This window comes from Marmota flaviventris, chromosome 20 (assembly GCF_047511675.1).
Source record: "Marmota flaviventris isolate mMarFla1 chromosome 20, mMarFla1.hap1, whole genome shotgun sequence".
In the NCBI taxonomy this organism is placed as follows: Eukaryota; Metazoa; Chordata; class Mammalia; order Rodentia; family Sciuridae; genus Marmota; species Marmota flaviventris.
This window is the reverse complement of record NC_092517.1, coordinates 19,766,779-19,787,156: the sequence shown is the minus strand read 5'-3', so window position 1 is coordinate 19,787,156 and position 20,378 is coordinate 19,766,779. Positions and strand designations below refer to the sequence as shown.

General features: G+C 52.4%; 1 protein-coding gene across 1 annotated transcript in view; it reads left to right on the top strand.

Annotated features, from left to right (window-relative positions):
• Rab7a (RAB7A, member RAS oncogene family) overlaps window positions 1-20,378 on the top strand; it is a 28,747-nt gene that overhangs the window by 3,375 nt on the left and 4,994 nt on the right. Inside the window, exon 2 of the mRNA XM_071605925.1 lies at window positions 18,628-18,688. Within this exon, the coding sequence (XP_071462026.1) occupies window positions 18,636-18,688 (53 nt within the window). The 5' untranslated portion in view covers window positions 18,628-18,635. The remainder of the gene's footprint in view (window positions 1-18,627; window positions 18,689-20,378) is intronic.

The following is a 20,378-nucleotide window of genomic DNA, read 5'->3' as shown; positions in this document are numbered from 1 at the left end:
TGTGTTCTCATCTTCTCTGTATTGACTTTCCCCCATTTGTATATACAGCATTAAAGACTGAAAAACACTTTGCATTTATAGTTAGAACATTTGTGTGTGTGTGTGTGTGTGCGCGCGCGCGTGCTAGGGATTGACCCCAGGGCCTTGTGCATGCAAGGCAAGCACTCCACCAGCTGAGCTGCATCCCCAGCCCCTACACTTTACTACATTAAAAAAAAGAAATTTTGGGGGGTGGGGGGTACTGGGCATTGAACCCAGGGTCCCTCAACCCTTGAGCCCCGTCCCCAGCCCTATTTTATATTTTATTGAGAGACAGGGTCTCCTTGAGTTGCTTAGAGCCGCACTGTTGCGGAGTCTGGCCTCTACCTTGTGATCCTCCTGCCTCAGCCTCAGCCATGCAGCTGCAGTGCCAGGTGGGGGCCGCCTGGCCCTGCTCAGTTTTATCTGAATGGTGATTGTGGACAGTGATGTGCAGGTCAAAGGTCGAAGTGATAGGCTGGGTGAAATGGGAACAGGGCTTTTGGAAGTCGGGGGCTAGTTTCAGTTTTAGTCTTCCAGACTGCGATTGAAAAACAATTTTTGAAGAATAGCCCTTTGGGCTGGGCTGGGCTGGGGCTGGGAGGCAGAGCCCGCCTGGCAGGAGTGAGGCCCGGACTCCACCCTCAGCTCCAGGGACACAAATATGAAAAGGGACCAAGGGATCCTGTCCACCTCCAACCAAAGATATATTTAAAAAAAAAAAAAAGAAGAAGAAGAAGAGCTGTTTGCAGGATGTCTCCTCGGGAGGAAGGAAGCCTCCTCGGGTCGCCTCCAGGGTGACCCACAGCGCTGGCCGCCTGCTCCGGGCCTTAGCTGCAGCCCTGCTGTGGGGCTGTGGCTGTCCCTGGGGCTCTGTTTTGGTGACGTCATCCCTGCCTTGGCGATCTGTCAGCCTGATTCTGTTGTCCATTTTCCTGTCGCCCGGGACTGCCCGCCGGCCACCAGCCGTGGCAGGTCCCAGGAAAAGGACTTCAAAGAAGCCTGAGGATCTGGGTCGGCCGCCAGAGGGGACCTGCAGCTGCATGCGCCCCCCCTGCCCCCCTGCACGGGTGGCCTAGGTTCTGTGACTTTTGCCAGACAGATGGAAGGTGGCCCTCGGTGCTCCCTGAGGCTTATGAGTCAAGATGGCTTGCTTCTCCTGGTGGCCTTCTGGGGCTGCCCTGTCTCAGGGTGGGAGGCCTGCGTGGGTTTCTTTTTCCCAGTCCCCCTGACCTAGGTCTATGACCCCCCACTTTTTTTTTTTTCCTACCAGGGATTGAACCCAGGGGCCCTCTGACTGCTGCGCCCCATCCCAGCCCTTTTCATATTTTATTAGAGACAAGGTCTTGCTGAGTTGGCTGAGGCTGGCCTCCACCTTGTGATCCTCCTGCCTCAGCCTCCAAAGCTGCTGTGGCTGGGTATTAACTGGCTGTTTTCTTACTCTGAACGTCCACTGGAATATATTTTCCTTTCAGTGAAATGGAACGCTTCCCTCCTGCCAAGATGGTGCGAGTGTTGAACTGTCCCCGTTCTTGGGCCCTTTGAGCTGTGCCACCTGTCCTGGGAGACACTCACGACAGGAGGCTGGGGACCGTGTGCAGAGCGGTATTTCTTTTTCAAATGTTTCATGGCAGCAGGTGAAGAACCTGACCTGTTGAGCGCTGGGATAAGATCTCTGCCAAGTGCCACCAGAGTGGCCCTTCTGGTTTTTAAGTAAATTGTCGTTTCTGTATTTTAATAAAGGGCACCCACACAGAAAAGTGCATGAATAATTGAAGGACTTGGAGAATTCTCATGAACTCAGAAACCCTCTGTGCTTCCCTCAACTGTGCCAGCCCCCTGCTCCGGGGCAGGGTCACTATGCTGATTCCCCCCAGCCTTTTATTTTTTATTTTTTGTTGTCGATACACACCGTACCTTTAATTTTTTGTATTTTTAACTTTTTGGTCTTGGGGAACCTTGAACCTTGGGCACTCAACCCCTGAGCCCCATCCCCAGCCCTATTTTGTATCTTATTTAGAGACAGGGTCTCCCTGAGTTGCTGAGGGCCTTGCTACGTTGCTGAGGCTGGCCTCCACCTTGCGATCCTCCTGCCTCAGCCTCCCAAGTCACTGGGGTTACAGGCGTGGGCCACCACGCCCACATTATTTGCAATCTTAATTCCATTTTCATTGCTCAGTACTATTCTAGGATGTGGTGTATCATAATGTATTTACAGTTGTTCATGCCAGGTGCTGTGGCGCTCACCTGTTGTCCCAGCTGTGTGGGAGGCTGAGGCAGGAGGATTGTTTGAGGCCAGGGCTCAAGACCAGCCTGGGCAACTTAGGCTCCATCTCAAAAGAATAAATAAAGCAGAAAAGCTCAATCCTGGTGCCTGTGTTGCTCGCACTGCGCTCACAGCTGGGAGGCTCAGAGGACACTTGTCTGCCAGAGGTTGGAGCCTGCTGTGAGGTAGAGGTCCAATTAGGTTCTTCTGAAGCCTCTGTCCTTGGTGGCCTGACCTCCACGTGATCTTGCTTCTCTGTGGGTCAGTGACCGAGCCCTCTTGTGTATGACACCAGTCATATGGAACCGGGGCCCACCTTGATGACCTCATTGAACCCTAATTACCTCTTTTAAAGCTCCTGTCTGCGAATGAGTCACATTCCAAGGCACTGGGGTCAGATTTCAATGTATGAAGTTGTGGAGTGGGGGGATCTCTTTCTGTTCTGCTTTAGTGAGTAGGGCCAGTTTTCAAGTCATAGCAGTTGGCAGTTTTTAAAAAAAAAAAATTTATTTTTTAGTTGTAGTTGGACACCATACCTTTATTTTATTTATTTATTTTTATGTGGTGCTGAGGATCAAACCCAGGGCCTCACACTTGCTAGGTGAGTGCTCTACGGCTGAGCCACCACCCCAGCCCCCAGTTGACACTTTTTTATTTTTTGTCCCAGGGATTGAACCCAGGGGTGCTTAACCCTGAGCCCCGTCCCCAGCCCTTTTTAGATTTTATTTAGAGACAGGGTCTCACCGAGTTGCTTAGGCCTCGCTAAGTGGCTGAGGCTGGACTCCAACCTGAGATCCTCCTTCCGCAGCCTCCAGAGCCACTATGATGACAGGGGTGTGTCACCATACCTGTCCAGTTTACACTCTTATTGGCAATGCATGGGGGTTCTAGATATTTCAGTCTTTGCTCTCACTTATTTTTTCATTTTAGCCACTCTGTTAGAAGCCCGTTCCCCATGGTACAGTCTGTTTCTCTCCCAGTGTCAAGAAACCTTGAGGGACTTGGGAGAGTTGGTTCCCATAGCAGAATGTGTCATAGGCTGAGCCGGCCTCTAGTTACGGTATTTGAATGAGTTGGGGTTAGAGATGCAGAATAGCATCAGGCACACCTGTCCTCCCAGCGGCTGGGGAGGCTGAGGCAGGAGGTTCGCAAGTTGGAGGCCAGCCTCAGCCACTTAGCAAGGCCCTAAGCAACTCAGCGAGACCCTGTCTCTAAGTAAAATATAAAAAGGGCTGAGGACGGGGCTCAGGGGTCGAGTGCCCCTGGGTTCAGTCCCTGGCACCAAAACACCCTGGCACCAGTCTTCAGTCTGGTGAGTGAGTGGGTAGCTCTTGCTGCGTCCCCTCGTGGGACACTCCTGGACCCCTTCTCGTTGCTCTTGGCCCAGAAAAATCACTTGGGGTATAAGTCTAGCCAGAGTAGGTAGCGCTTTCATTGAGACTCTTTCGGTCTCCTACTTCAGTCCTTAAGATATTGGATTCCCTCGCTCACATGCTAGAAATAGGTCTCCTGGCCTGCGCCGACTGACCCTTCAGATCCTGGCTGGCATGTGACCAGCAGCTTCTTGGCCGACTGATCTTGAACTTTGAACATCCACTTCAGGACCTGGGTTTGATTGAAATATTCTGAGACTTTGCCCCTTCCCAACGCCAAGCCCCTTGAGGGCAGTAATGAATCATTAGTCTGCCAAGGATCTTGAAATATTACTCCAACTTTTGTTTAAAATTTTTGTAGCTCCAAGATCCAGACACAGTGGTGCCTGCCTATGGCTTGGGAGGCTGAGGTAGGAGGATTGCAAGGTGGAGGCCAGCCTCAGCAATTTAGTGAGACCCTGCCTCAACATAAAGACATAAAATAAAAGGGCCTGGGGATGTGGCTCCGTGGTTAAGCACCCCTGGGTTCAGTCCCTGGGGAAAAAATAAAAGTTTTGTAGTTCTAACTTTGCAGAGTAAATTACATTTTATGCAAGTAGGTAAGCAGATTGCTATTTCCGCGTCACTATATGCAAGTTGTGCTCCTGGGCCAGTAGTTAATGTGCACAGCCTTCGAGAATGAGAAGCCATGTGCTCCGTGCTCATTTGGCAGATGTCTATTGTCTGTTCTAAGAAAACGGTACTGAGAGCTGTGGGGTACGTGAGGTGAAGAGCCCTGGAGATTCAGGAGTAGTTGTAAAAACAGGGCCGAGGACAGTCATAAAATCAGCCTAAAGAAAATGCTAGAAGCCAGGCGAGGTGGTGCATGTCTGTCATCCACCAGCTCAGGAGGCTGAGGCAGGAGGATCGCAAGATGGAGGCCAGCCTCAGCCACTTAGCAAAGCCCTAACTAAACAACTCAGCGAGACCCTGTCTCTAAACAGAATCTAAATAGGGGCTGGGGCTGGGGCTCCGTGGGTAAGCACCCCTGGGTTCAATCCCTGGGACCAAAACAGAAAAATAAAAAAGAATCCATCATCCAGGGCGACAGTGTCCTACTTCCAGAAATGGCTTCCAGGGAACTTGCTTCTTGGTAAAAGCCGCCTTGGTCTTCTCTTCCCCGTGGGAAAGTGACACCTGCAACAAAGTGTTATTTTTCTAAATTTTTTATTCTAGTTTGTTCTAGACGACAGCAGAATGCATTACACTTCATCCCATACAGAGAGCACAGTTTTTCCCATCTCTGCTTGTGCACAAAGTGACAGTCATCTTTCTTTACTTTTTATGCGCTGCTGAGGATGCAACCCAGCCCCCACCCTGTGACAAAGTGTTCACCCGCAGCTCTCCCAGAGCTCAGCACCGCCTGGGTGAAGCTCCACAGGTTCAAACCAAGTGGCACTTAGTGTGAAGTTGCGCTGCCATCCAGCAGCCCTGGAGGCCGAGGCAGGAGGATCGCAAGTTGGAGGCCAGCCTCAGCCACTTAGCAAAGCCCTAACTAAACAACTGTCAGATGAGGAACTGACTGCAGGGACTTGCGGAGGATCATGGCGCCTCTGAGGAGTGGGGGCTGAGACCAGTCCCCGGTGTTCCAAGTTCCCGGGTGGTTCTGTGACCTTGATAATGGGAAGAAAAAGAAGAATAGTGTCTTTGGGGGAAGAACAAACCGCCCTTGGGAATTTGGGGGGGCTCCACAACCATATTCCCAGTGACTCAGGAGGCTGAGGCATGAGGATCGCAAGGGTGAGGCCACCTTCAGCCGTTTGGAGACCTGCCTCAAAATTTTAAAAATTCAAAGGACTGAGAAGGCAGATCAGTGGTAGAGGGCCCTGGGTTCATTTCCTAGCACTGAAAACAAAAACAAGAGAGAGAGAGAGAGGGAGAGAGAGAGACAGGCCCTGGGCTCTCAGCTTCCTGGTGGCAAATTCTCAAGCAGTGCCAGACTCACCAGCTGAGGGGACGCTGAGTGACCTCAGAGCGGCTGGAACAGCGCAGGCTTCTCTCTCTCTCTCTCTCTCTCTCTCTCTCTTTTTGGTGCCAGGCATTGAACCCAGGGGTGCTTAACCCCTGAGCCCCGTCCCCAGCCTTTTTAGATCTTATTTAGAGACAGGGTCTCCCTGAGTTGCTTCAGACCTTGCTAAGGGTGAGGCTGGCCTCCAACTCGCAATCCTCCTGCCTCAGCCTCCTGAGCCACTGGGTTTGCAGAGAGGGCTTTGTAGGATTTGGGTTTGTTTCTCTTTTCCCCTGTGTGGGGCTGGAACCCAGTGCCTGGGGCTGAGTGAGCAGCCACCACAGCCCCACCCCAGCCCGGCTCCTTCTTCCTGGTGTGGAATGTGCTGGTTTGTGTTGGCAAAGGAGCAGGAACTACCGGAGGCTCTGAGCCCACAGTTAATTGTTCCCTGTCCCTTCTGCTTGCAAATCCTGGGCCACAGTGAGTCACCCCACACAAGGAATCAAGAGCCGTGATCCTACCGGGCACCTGGGAGGCTCAGAGCTGGAAATATTTGGGCGGCGTTGGCTTGTAGTAGGTACTGGTGGGGAAAGAAGGGCTCCCTGGTGGTTTCCTACCGTGGTCACTTTGCTGTTCAGATTCTAAAAGAGGCTTCGTTGGCTGGGCACCGTGGGTGATGCATGCCCGTTATCCCAGAGACTTGGGAGGCTGAGGCAGGAGGATCGCAAGGTGGAGGCCAGCCTCCACCATCTAGCAAGTCTCTAAGCAACTCAGCGAGACCCTGTCTCTAAATAAAATAGGAAAAGGGCTGGGGACGGGGCTCAGGGGTGGAGGGCCCCTGGGTTCAATCCCTGGCACCAGAAAAATAAGTTTAAAAATGATAATAAAATAAATAATACCAAAATAAATAATAAAATTTTAAAAATGGCCTGTCCTCACGGAGTTCGGCGTCAGTGTGGGGACCCTAACCCTCTGAGTCCTCTCAGACACCTGCCTGCCCCCCATGGTGCCTTCTCGCCCTAGACCCACCCCTGGTGGTGCGGGGGCCTTGGGTTCTGGACTCCTCTGTAGAGGCCCAGGTTTCCTACTGCCCTTGGCCATGGCCTCCCTGTGCCCCCCTGGCCTCACCCTCCCGCACAGACCCTACCTTCTCCTGGCTGCTCTGTGGTCCCTGCTTCCTCCGCGGCCTCCCTCAGCTCTGTCCTGCGCCCACCTGTTGGCATCCTGCCTGAGTCAAACTTGGTGTCACCTTTTTTTGAGGGGGACAGGGGAGTTACCAGATTCAATCCGGGCCACGTAACCCCTGAGCCCCATCCCCAGCCCTTTATGGTTTTAAATTTGAGGCAGCGTCTCCCTGACTTGCTCACAGCCTGGCTAAGTGGCTGAGGCTGGCCTCTAACTCGCGATCCTCCTGCCTCAGCCTCCAGAGTCACTGGGATGACTGACGTGCGCTGCTGCGCCCGCTCTGTTCTCACCTTTTACTGAACCTTCTGACTTTGTCACAGTGATATTGTGACTGGATTTCGTCTGTGTGTCTTGCCAGCCCTGGGAACGCGGGTCTGAAGTCTAGGTCCCAGGCTGATCTATCTACCTGTTCTTCCTCCAAAGATTGAGCATTGTGTCCAAAAACTCAAAGAACCTTCCCAGGTGGCCTTCAGTGGAGACATGGCCGGGCGCACCTGCTGTGTCAGGTGACAGGGGAAGAGAAGGAACGCTCGTCAATCCTTCCTGTCGCCTGAAATCACCATGTCAGAAGCCACAGGACTGTGGTGGCCCTAAGCAGGACCACAGTGTGGCTCAGCGTGTGGCAGACTCTCAGCCTTCCCTGTGTCGACACTCCCGGGCGCGGGGTCATGTTGCTGTGGCTTTCACAATATCCTAACTGGCAAGATGACACGACCAGAAATTTAAAGGACCCAGGAGCTGTTTTGAAAGCCACCTACATGAAGCCAGGGCCATTAATTTCTTCATGAGAGGGAAGAAGGGATTCTTTTTCTTTTTTGGTCCCAGGGATGGAACCCAGGGGCGCTTCACCCCTGAACCCTGTCCCCAGCCCCTTTTTATCTTTTATTCAGAGACAGGGTCTCGCTGAGTTGCTCAGGGCTTTGCTAAGTGGCTGAGGCTGGCCTCCACCTTGCGATCCTCCTGCCTCAGCCTCCCCAGCTGCTGGGATTAGACACGAGTAGCCACCCGGCCTGGTGAGGGTGTGTTTTTGAGGTATAGAAACTTCTCTGTCACATGGTTTTGTTTTCTGGGTCTTACGTGGCACTCAGCCCTCCCCATCCCCAGGAAGGTAAAAGCAGTGCTTACTCTAGTTCGCAGCCCATCTGGGGCTTTTCAGTATGAAGTCAGGGTCCTTGCAGTCGCTTGGTTGTCCCCCGTATTTTATTGTGAGTCCTTTCCTCACTTGACTAGAAATTATTTGACCACACGCCAGTTTCCCACCCACACTCGTCTTTTTTTAACTCTTCTGCTGCACTACGTCTCCGGAGCCGGCTCCTTGTTTGCGTCTCTGCCTGGTGTCTTTTCGTCAGCCGCCTGAGTTTCTTTCTTAGAACCCGAGTTGGACTCGAACACGTATTTGCTCCTTATTCAATTGTTGCTCTTTCTATCCTTTGTCCTGGTCCTTCATTTGATGGGAAATCTTCCCTTCCCTTCCCCATGTGTCTCTTATACCTACTGGGCAATTGTGTGGCTGGTGGGTTTTATTGAACACCTACTATGTCCCAGGCCTGTGCACGGAATAGCTGTACAAATGGCAGAAAACTTGATTCCTGACCCCGAGGAAGCCCTGGGGGAACTTGGTGGGGGGAAAAGACATATCTTCTTTTTAAAAATATTTTTCTTAGTTATTGATGGACTTTATTGATTTGTTTTTTGAATATGTGGTGCTGAGACTCGAACCCAGGGCCTCACACAGGGCAGGCAAGGGGTCTACCACAGAGCCCGAAAACTACCTATCTTCTAATCTTTGTGTTCCTGCTCCCTCGTGGATTAAAAATTAAGAACCTTGAACACCCAAGAACTAGATGGTTTTTCATTTGCTCTTGGTTCTTCTGAGCTCTCCAGAAAAGCCGAGTGCATTCTGACAGGTCCCACCTACACGGGGTGTGACGTCCCACTCCTGTGGCTGGACCTGCTGTGGGGTGTCCCTGGTCGTGGGTTCCTCTGTGAACATGGGCAAGTGACGTCCATTCACTCCCCTGTCTCTCCCAGTCCCTCCCCTCCCTTCGTCCCATCCAGTGACCTGCTGTCCCCCCTCTCCTCCCGTAGGTGTTAGATTTGAATTCTGCTCCTGAAGCTTTTAGGCACAGGAGTCCTGCCCTCTCTGGTCTGCTCTCTGGGTTGGACACAGTCCCTTCATAATCTGCAGTCTGTTTCCTCTTGACTGTTGTCAAACTTTGACAAATCAGATTTCTTTGTCACTCCTGCTAGAGACTTATTCATGGCAGCTTCTATAGGACTCTCTCAGGCTTTGCATTCCAAAAAATATATATATTTTTTTCTGTTTTATTTATCAATTTTGACAAATAAAAGGGGTTGATCCTTTTTCACCAATAGACCAGACCATTGGGCCAGTTTTTGTAGGAATGTTAGCAGTTCGGGCTGGGAAAAACAATTGCCTTTGATTTTTATTTATTTACTTATTTATTTTTGTGCCAGGGATTGAAATCAGGGGCACTTGACCACTGAGCCCCGTCCCCAGCTCTATTTTGTATTTTATTTAGAGACAGGGTCTCCCTGAGTTGCTCAGAACCTTACTAAGTGGCTGAGGCTGGCCTCCAACTTGCGATCCTCCTATCTCAGCCTCCTAGGCCGCTGGGATTATGTGGTGCTGAGGATGGAACCCAGTGCCTCACACGCACCAGGCAAGTGCTCTGCCACCGAGCCACAACCCAGCCCCCAGCCCCAGCCCTTTTTATGTTTCATTTAGAGGCCACTGTTTTGAGTGGCCTCCTCCCTGAGTTGCTCAAGGCCTCACTAAGTTACTGAGGCTGGCCTCCAATTTGCGATCCTCCTGCCTCAGCCTCCAGGGCTACTGAGATCACACGTGTACCCCCATGCCCGGCAACAGTGGCCCTCTAGATGGAGAGAGCAGGAGTACCCCAGGTCAGCCAGTTCTGCCCTCTGCTCTCTTGTTCTCTCTGAAAGGTCGCTGGTGCTGGCTGGCCTGGCGTGTGGCGGTAGTGAGTGACTTCAGCTGTTAAGACTGTGCTTGCTTCTCAGAACCTGAGAATCTAGTTGGTTCTTCTGCTGCCCCTGCTGCCATAGAGAACACCAAGTCCTAACTCTGGTGCTGGGGGAGGGATGTGTCGTCCTCTGCTGCAAGCATTGTGGGTGCTGGGTGCTGAGTTATGGGTGCTGGGTGCTGAGTGCTGGGTGCTGGGTGCTGGGTGCTGGGTGTTGCTTGGAAAATGCTGGGGCTTTGCAGGCTTTGCCCTGGAGAGAGTTTTCTCTTGGCTATTTGGACCCATGAAGAGCCACCTACAGGAGAGGGTGGGCAGTTGGTAGGAAGATAGAACTTTGGTATCAGACTTTAGGGGCCCTTGAGTTCTGTGTGTGTGTGTGACAGTAGGTGAGGATATGTTGATAGAGCAAAGGCACATCTTAAAAACAAATCTTTGTCCTGTCTCAGCTGGTGACAGTGTCGAGCCCTATGAAATTCCTAGGGTTTTTATTTATTTCTGTATTTGTTTATTTATTTATTTATTTTTGCGGGGCGGGGTGGTGTTGACATACAAAAATGACAGATTTTTTTTTTTTTTTAAACCAGGGATTGAACTCAGGGGCACTTGACCCCTGAGCCCCATCCCCAGCCCATTTTCTATTTTACCTAGAGACAGGGTCTCACTGAGTTGCTGAGGGCCTTGCTAAGTGGCTGAGGCTGGCCTCTAACTTGCGATCCTCCTGCCTCAGCCTCCCGAGCTGCTGGTTGACAGGCGTGAGCCTCTGCAGGTCTTCATTTCCTTCTGCTGCATCTCACACCCTTTCCCGAGGTCCTCTTCTCTTCTCTGGGGGGTGGGGTAAGGAAGACACTCCATCAGTGACTTGTCACTGTTTATCTCAGCCAGAGGACAGATCACATCTGTGTGTCCCGCAGGTATAGGTGTGCATTGGCTGCTGAGACAACTAGCAGCATTTCAAGAATCGATTGAATTTGGTCGATGTCTAGAGATCAGAAGGGGGCACTGATATTTAATGACACCAACACACGGAGACCAGTGCTCAGCAAGGGGCAATGCAAGGTATTCTAAAGGTTGGTCCCTCCACCCCGTTGAGCTAGAATCTTGTCTCTAAATAAAATACAGAAAAGGGCTGGGGATGGGGCTCAGTGGCTAAGCACCCCTGGGTTCAATCCCTGGGACCAAAAAAAAAAAAAAAATCTTTTTTTTTAAAGAATATTAAGAAAGAGAGGAATTATGTCTAAAGAACCCAAAGGCAATCCTGCAGCAGAGAAATACAGTACAGTAGCTGTCCCCTGATCTTCAGGGGACACCTTTTGGGACCCCAAGTGCATGCCTAAAACCTAGGACCCCTTCACCACGTGATGCGTCATGACGTCTCGGTCAGCAACAAGCTGCGTTGATGATACTGAGCCCCAACAGTTAGGTACCTGGTGGCCTTGGAGCCGTCTGAGCCTGCGTAAACACACCCAGGGTGTTTGCACAAGGATCAAATCACTGCAAAGTACATTTCTCAAAACTCAATCTCATCCGGGAGGAACTGAGACAGAGAAAGGGGGAAATAAGGGGAGTGATCTTGGCCAGATGCTATTGTTGTGTTGTGTGCCTGAGCGATTATGTGACATGTCACCAGTATGTCCAGCTATAATGCACCAGGACAAAAAGAAGGGGTGGGGGACAGCTATATGTTCCCAGAATAACACCAACCAAAGGAAAAAAAAAATAAAATAAACTCAAAGCCAGGTGCAGTGGCCCACACCGGTCATCCCAGTGGGGTTTTGGAGGCTGAGGCAGGAGGATCACAAGTTGGAGGCCAGCCTCAACAGCTTAGGCCCTAAGCAAACTCCTGAAGACCCTGTCTCTAAAGAAAATATGAAAAGGGCTGGGGAGGGGGCTCAGGGGTTGAGCAGCCCTGGGTTCAATCCCCAGGACCAAGAAAAACAGAAAAAAAGAGAGCCACCCTACATCATCAGCTGATCCACAGACAGGCCTCTCCTCGTGAAATGGGGTTTCCCAGTGACATTGAAGCGCTGTCCCAGAGCAAGAAGGCGGGCTAAACCGTGTCTCAGCCCCTCGAAGTACATCGAGGACGTCAGCTTTCCCGTGGGCGGAGTTTGCAGCACTCAGGTTGAAGGGCATGCTGGCAGGCCACACCCAGCCCCCAGAGGCTGTGTGACCCCAACAGCTCCTCGCTGTCTCTGGGCTGGGCTAGAACTTGAGAGGGACCAAGAACAGGGCACTGCCTGGCTCGGGGCCTTCTCAAACCCGTGGATTCCGACTGGGAGTTCCCCAAAGCGGCCTTCCCTGCCTAATGGCTTCAGTATTTATTGCTCAGGTGACACACAGCCCAGTTCTCCTGTGAGTCATGGATGGCTTCAGGCAGGGGATCCTTTGGGGGAGGGTACTGAGGATGGCACTCAGGGGCACTTAACCCCTCAGCCCCATCCCCAGCCCTGTTTAGAGACAGGGTCTCCCTGAGTTGCTCAGGGCCTTGCTAAGTGGCTGAGGCTGGCCTCCACCTTGCGATCCTCCTGCCTCAGCCTCCGGAGCTGCTGGGATGACAGGCGTGGGCCACTGGGCCCGGCCTGGGGGTCTCGCGAAGTGGGCGAACCTTTCTCTGGCTGAGTTATGGCAGGCACAAATTGGGGATGACTTTTTTTTAAGTTTGAGTCTCTCTCAGCCTATTTTGCAGTGGTGGAACTTTCAAAATAGAAGCAAAGTGTTATAAAACCTGGGATGCCCTGGTTAGCATTTCCTCCTTCACTGAAGAGCTTAGCTTGTGCTGGAGACTCGCAGGGACCTCGTTCCCCGAAACCTCCAGTGGGCAGGCCCCGTTAGGGTATTTAGAGACAGGGTCTCGCTGAGTTGCTTAGGGCCTCGCTTTGGTTGAGGCTGGCCTTCTTTTTTTTTTTTTTTAATTTTTTTACTTGTCGATGGACACAATACCTTTATTTTATTTATTCATTTTTATGTGCTGCTGAGGATCGAACCCAGGGCCTCCCACGTAGGAGGCAGGCACTCCACCACTGAGCCACAACCCCAGCCTCGTGATCCTCCTGCCTCAGCCTCCCGAGCTGCTGGGATTATAGGCATGTGCCATCGCACCCAGCAAAGGGATACTTTTTTGTCTTAAAAGCTTTAGAAAAGCCCAGTGTAGTGGCCAAGTTCAAGGAAACAGCTTCAGAGAGATACTCAGCTTCTAGATTATACTGAAATATGACACGTGGGACTAGTGGTGACTTTTCTGGTTCAGTCCTTACCCTGGAAGACCATCTCTGTGCTCAGCTTAGAGATTCAGCCTCCTTTTTGGAAAGCTTTCTGTAAGCCTCCATCTGAGGTCTAGGCTGGATTCCCGATCAGTTCCAGACCTTATTATGTGTTGAGAGTTTCTCCTGATGACAATTGTTTGTCGTTTCAGACCTTCAACTATAGCAACTCATATACATACACATACACACATTTTAAAGTTGGGGTTCGCTGAACTCAACCACATCCCACCCCTGAAGCGGACACAGTGGCACACACCTATAATCCCAGCGGCTCAGGAGGCTGAGGCAGGAGGATCGCAAGCTGGAGGCCAGCCTCAGCCACTTAGGAAAGCCTTAAGCAACTCAGCGAGACCCTGTCTCTAAATAAAATATAAAAAGGGCTGGGGACAGGGCTCAGTGGTTAAGTGTCCCAGGATTCAATCTCTGGTACCAAAAGAAAAGAAGCCTTGACTGTATTCCTGCAACATCACAGATACACCATTGTCCCCTGTTTGCTTACGCAGCATCTCATTAAACCAGGCCGAAAGCAGGAGAACCCCTGAGTCATCTTCATATCTCAGGCACTTGGCAAATGAACCAATGCTGATTGTAAGGTCACTCATCTCTGAGTAGTCCTTGCATGTTAAGACTTGCCTCCTGGTCGGCCTGACGTCTGAGCTCACAGTCCTTTATTTAGATCTTCAGGACGTGGTTCTGCACAGCCGACTCTTCTCCAGAAATGAGGCCATCTAGTGGCCCACGCGTGTCATCCCAGCAGCTCGGGAGGCTGAGGCAGGAGGATCGCAAGGTGGAGGCCAGCCTCAGCCACTTAGTGAGGCCCTGAGCAACTCAGGGAGACCCTGTCTCTAAATAAAAGATAAAAAGGGCTGGGGACGGGACTCAGGGGTCAAGGGCCCCTGGGTTCAATCCTTAGGGCCAAAAGGGGGGGGTAGCTGAATTACGGGGTCAGGACCCGGATGCACAGAAGTCAGTGTACTGAATGGATCAGGGGGTCCTCGGCACCCCCAAGAGGCACTGGGCTTCATGTTGTCACGTGGCCTTGCCACCCACCTGGGACGGCCTTCCCCCAGCATTGATCTCCTCTGGGCTGCAAGACGGAGGGAGCCTTTCTCTTGGCTCTTTCTTCCCCCTGAACTTGGCCGCAGGTCTCACCCCCATCTTGCCAGTTACCTTAAAGTGAGCTTTTTTTGTTTAATCTGTTGTAAAATAAAAATAAACTTTGTGGTATTCAGTGCAGCAAAATTGTATTGTGGGAAGGGTGGCTTGGATGTCTTCCCCCTGCAAGTTATATAAGGTCTACCGCAGCGCGTCACATAGATCATCACGAAGGGTGCTTTTTATAACTTTATGCTAATAAATTCAAAACTCCTGGCGGCATTGAAACAAAAAAGGATTGGTTGGGCCTGTCGCAGTGGCGCACACCTGTCATCCCAGAGGCTCTGGAGGCTGAGGCAGGAGGATCGCAAGTTGGAGGCCAGCCTCTGCAATGGCGAGGCCCTAAGCAACTCAGGGAGACCCTGTCTCTAAATAAAATACATAAGTTCAAGGGCAGCCAGCATTGGCCCTTTTTAAATTTTGAGACAGAATCTCACTAAGTTTCTGAGGCTGGCCTTCGACTTGTGATCCTCCTGCCTCAGCCTCCCAAGCAGGTGGGATTACAGGGTGCATCAGAGTGTATGTGTACGTATGTATACAGTAGGTATGTGCCCGGTAGTGTGTATCTTTGTGACGGTACTTCAAAGGTGCCTTACAATGTCTGTTCCACGATTAATGACAGTGAGTGATAGGGTTAACCATGGTTATTAAGGTCGTCACGGCCTATGTAAAGACAGGGCCTCGCTGAGTGGCTGAGGCTGGCCTCCAATTTGCGATCCTCCTGCCTCAGCCTCCGGAGCAGCTGGGATGACAGACGTGCCCCACTGCGCCCACTGAGTACCATCTTTAATGAAATAGTCTTGTTCATCCGAATTTGTGTCCCCCACCCAAGAAAAAGGACGAGTTTGTGTCTCAGTGGTGCAGAGTTCTCTTGGATCTCCTAGGAAATCACGGGCAGCTCTTGGCTTTTGATTTCCAGACGTTCTTGGGAGGTAATTTTAAAATCAGGAAGCCAGAGGGGAAGAGCATGGCCCATGTGGCCCTGTCCCTCCCACCATGTGTGCTAGGGACCCGTCCTGTGCTCCCAACAGTATTCACACAGGACCTCTTGGGCTGTCTGACGTTGTCCTTGCGACTCAGCGTCGCGCACTGTCCTGGCTTGCTGTCCAGCAGAAGGGTTGGTGGCACGGAGTCACCTGTGTCCGATGGAGCAGACCAGGGTGACGTGGTTTACAGCAGCCCAGAGGATTAGGACTGGGACCAACTAAAACCTCAGGGGAGCCGGGCGCAGTGGCACACACCTGTCATCCCAGCGGCTTGGGAGGCTGAGGCAGGAGGATCGCAAGGTGGAGGCCAGCCTCAGCCACTTTGCAAGTCCCTGAGCAACTCAGCGAGACCCTGTCTCTAAATCAAATATCAACACAGGGCTGGAGTGATGAAGTACCCCTGGGTTCAATTCCCAGTACCTCCACCCACCTACCCCCCCAAAAAAGAGCAGAAGTTCTTGATTTTGATGGCATCCAGTTTGGCAGCCCTTTTTAGGGATTGTGCTCTTGGTGTGAGAGCTGAGAAATTTTTGCCCAAGGTCCTGACAATATTTGGAAATAGGACTGGATTTAAACCACGTTGTCCACTGGGCACAGTGACTCACGCCTGTGATCCCAGCTACTGAGGAAGCTGAGGCAGGAGGATGGCGAATCTGGGGCTACCCTGGGCCACTGGGTGAGATCCTGTCTCAAATCAAAATAGAACGGGCTGGGGACAGAGCCCCCCGGTTTGTGCGACAGGTGCAAAGCCCGAGGTTCAGCGCCCAGGCCTGCCAAACAGACAGACGCTGTCCACAGACCCGCGGCGACCCTCCTGCCTCAGCCTCCCGAGCCGCTGGGATAACGCGCATGCGCCCACGTCCAACTTAAGAATCTTTATTTGAATAAGAGAATCTAGCGTCCCTCCACCTCAGGTGGGCCTAGGGGACGAGTCTCAACAGGGCAGCCACCTGAGGGTGGGTATCTACACCACAAAAAGCCCATCTGGTCTCTGCCACATGGGGAGTGGTGTCCAGGAAGACAGGCCTCGGGCGCCTGGACATGGGGACTCCCAGGGGAGCCAGGCCTGCCTGAGGTCACGGCGCTGTGGGGACAGTCAGAGGAGCAGGAAGCTCACCTGGACCAGGCATTTGGCACTGGGTGGCTGCTCTCCTGCACCCGCCTAGGTCCTGGCTTGGGTGGCCCCAGGTCCTGGGGCCTGCGCCACCTCCCAGCTGTCTCCTTGGCCAGGCCCCAGGGAACTCCGCCCAGCCCCTGGTCCCCAGCTGCTCTGTGGACACCCCAACCGTCCCCCCTCTCTCCTTCCAGTCCCCTGACAGTTCCCACTGCGCCTTCTCTGAAGCTTGTCAGGGATTAACAGCAAGTAAGATGTCACAGCCAAGGATTGTTGACAGTCCCCAGGAGGACCGTTCCTTCTCATGTACCTGGGTTCGGTCTTGCTGTTGGAAACCTTTAGGAATTTCTGTGGGTGTTTGTCAAGCCCTGGGCCGTGACAGTGTCATCTAGCCTACCAGACACTAGACACCTGCAGAGGTCAGCTCCTCCCATCTGTCACCTTTTTTTAAAGTATTTTATTTAGAGACAGGGTCTCGCTGAGTCACTTAGAGCCTCACTAAGTTGGTGAGGCTGGCCTCCACCTTGCCATCCTCCTGCCTCAGCCTCCCAAGCCTCTGGAATGACAGGGTGTGCACCGTTGCGCCCGGCTGTTTGTATCTCTGTTCCCTTTGCTCATCAAGCAAAGCTGTGTTCTGCAGCCAGCCCCACTTCCTTCCCCTCCTGGCTTGTAGGTCCTGTTGAGGTTGCTTTTGATTTCACTTTGGCATTTTATGGTCTTTCTCTGGAAAGAGGTCCCCAGCCTTCTGCTTCTTCACAACCCCGTAGCTGTGCCCACTTAGTCACTGGAATTGAATTATCTAGAAGCTGTTTGTTGACCAGACTGCTCACTCCAATTAAAGCTCCTCTGGGGCAGGAGGCTGAGGCAGGAGGATCGCAAGTTCGAGGCCAGCCTCAGCAACTCTGCGAGACCCTATGTCTAAATGAAATAAAGTGTGGCTCAGTGGTAAGTGCTCCTGGATTCAGTTCCCGGTACCCACCCACCCCACCCCCAAAATAATAGAGTGTGTCTATAACCAGACCCGCTGTTCAACTTCTTGACCAGAGTCTTGGTAGTATGTGACTTCAGATGCCTCCCCAAGACCTTTCCCAAAACCTAATGAGCAATATTGCTTACCTACCTTGCTGTGAGCCTTGACGTCTGCTGGTTTGGAAGGCAGAGTGATTTGGATTTTTTTCATGGTCAGGTACAGAGCACAGTCTTGGATAACATAGCAGGCCAGATGGGGTGGCAGTGCCTATGATCCTAGCTACTTGGGAGGCCGAGGCAGGAGGATCAATAGTTGGAGGCCAGGCTGGGTAGTTTGTCTCAAAAAATAAAAAGGGCTGGGGATATAGCTCTGTGGTAAAGTGCCCTTGGTTTCAGTTCCCAGTTTAAAACAAACACACACACACACACACACACACACACACACACAATATCACTGGAGAGAGGCATTTCTCAGTGTTTGGAGCTGGTTCAAGTTCAAGTTGGTACCTTCGAAGCCTACACTTCTCTAAGTTGGGCACAGCACCCACTGTCTTCCTGTAATCCCAGGTGCTCCAGAGGCTGAGGCAGGAGGATCGCAAGTTGGAGGCCAGCCTTGGAAACTTAATGAGACACCGCCTCAAAATAAAAAATGGCTGGGATTGTAGCTTAGTGGTAGAGTGCTCCTGGGTTCCATCCTCAGCACCTCATAAAAATAAATAAGTGAAATAAAGGTATTGTGCCCACCTACAACTTAAAAAAAAATTAGAAAAAAAGCTGTTCTGGAGAAAACAAGTTGTCATTCTATTTCAAGGGCCTTTAAAATACTCATATTAGTTAACAAACCTCCCTTAGCAAGGGAAGAATTGAGATCATCCCTATGCCGTATGCCACCTTAATACTAATGACAGTATTTAATGGAGGGGGCCTGGCCCCGCCTGTCATCCCAGCAGATCAGGAGGCCGAGGCAGGAGGATCGCAAGGTGGAGGCCAGCCTCAGCCCCTTAGCGAGGCCCTGAGCAACTGTGACACCCTGGCTCTAAATAAAATAGAAAAAGGGGCTCATAGGTTAAGCGCCCCTGAGTTCAGACCCCAGGACGAGAAGTTGGGAGCACTGGGCCGTTGAGTCGCAGGGGTTGCCTGTCTGAGGAAGTGGCCCATCAGCAGAGGTGTGAGTGTCGAGGGCTGAGCTCTGCCACCTGGGGGGTTGAGGACACCCTGTCCCCCTAGCAGGGCCCCTGGGGCTGCGCCAGGCTCACTTCTCTTCTTGCTCCCTCTGCTCATGGTTCCCTCTCCTTTCCTCCCGCAGTGTGAAGCATGACCTCGAGGAAGAAAGTGCTGCTCAAGGTGATCATCCTGGGAGACTCGGGGTGAGTGTTCCCCAGGATGCCCAGCTGCCCTGTTGGCTGGGAGCACCGCTTTCCCCACGCCCTCCCCAGACCACGCCCTCCCCAGACCACGCCCTCCCCAGACCACGCCCTCCCCAGACCACGCCCTCCCCAGACCACGCCCTCCCCAGACCACGCCCTCCCCAGACCACGCCCTCCCCAGACCACGCCCTCCCCAGACCACGCCCTCCCCAGACCACGCCCTCCCCAGACCACGCCCTCCCCAGACCACGCCCTCCCCAGACCACGCCCCTGGGCTGCCTGACATCACCCTATTCTGCTCTTGGCCTTTCCCTCCCTGCTGCTTAGGGTCCTGAAGACATTTGAATGACCCTTTATTATGTAACGCGTGTTCCGTGGTGGCTAGCATGACTTTTAAGGGACAAGGATGCTTTTTGAACTTACCTAATGATGGCCAGCTTCGCGGATTGCCCTCTGCTCCCAGCAGCCAGACTAGAGAGTCCTGCTCAGGGAGATTCCTGCTGCTGGCATCTGCCCACCAAATGCGGCTTCTGCAGGCCTGGGTGACATTGTCCTGTGATGCTGACCTGACACCCCAAGGCCGGGGTCTGCATCCATATTTCCCACCCAACGAGGAACTAACTCTAGTGGCTCATTAAATGCTCTGGGAGGCCTTCCAGACCTGGTGTCTGATGTGATCCATGACGGCTTGGAGGCTGCCTGTTTCAAAACTAACACTGAAAATTAGCCAGCTGCAGTGGCGCACGCCTGTCATCCCAGCAACTTGGGAGGCTGAGGCAGGAGGATCTCGAGTTCAAAGCCAGCCTCAGCCACTTAGTGAGGCCCTAAGCAACTCAGCAGGACCCTGTCTCTAAACAAAATAGGGCTGGGGACGGGGCTCAGGGGTTGAGTGCCCCTGGGTTCAATCCCTAGGACCAAGAACAAAAACAAAAGCCAAGGCGGGTGGTTTTGCTCTTGGCTGGCTTACTGGAATCTGGAGGAGCCTTGAACAAGCTCGTATTTGTCTGGCCCCAGACCAGCAGGGTGGGCACTCGGTCCCCTGCTCCTGCAAGCCCTGTGCTGTCAGGACTCTGCTCTGGGGCCTGTGTTTCATGGACTTGCCGGAAAAGGATCCCCGGGCCTTGTTCCCTCGCGGCCCCCCGCCTCCCCTGGAAGGTCTGGTGCAGGTGGTCTGGGTCAGAGAGCACGGCCTGGGGCTAGGTATGCTTTCAGGTCCTCTGCACATGAGCACGAACTTGTCCCTTTGTGGGAAAGCAAGGTGATACTATTGGTCATGAGGCAGGCTTTTCTGTTATCTTGAGCCTGCTCTAACCTGGTCACCAAAACAATCACACATGGTCTCCTGCTGAAAAAAATCCTTGGAGAAGCTTGCTTTGAGGTAGATTCTGGTCTGGTTACATATTGGTAATAATCTCTGCCTCGGGCCAGGTGCAGTGGTGCACACCTGTCCTCCCAGCAGCTCGGGAGGCTGAGGCAGGAGGATCGCAAGGTGGAGGCCAGCCTCAGCAAAGGCGAGGTGCTAAGCAACTCAGTGAGACCCTGTCTCTAAATAAAATAGAAAAAGGTCTGAGAATGTGGCTCAGGGGTTGGGTGCCACTGAGATCAATCCCTTCTCCCCCCCAAAAAAATAAATAATCTCTGCCTCAGGTTTTAAACTTGGCGTGTGTCATTAGGTGTCTGTTCAAAGCCA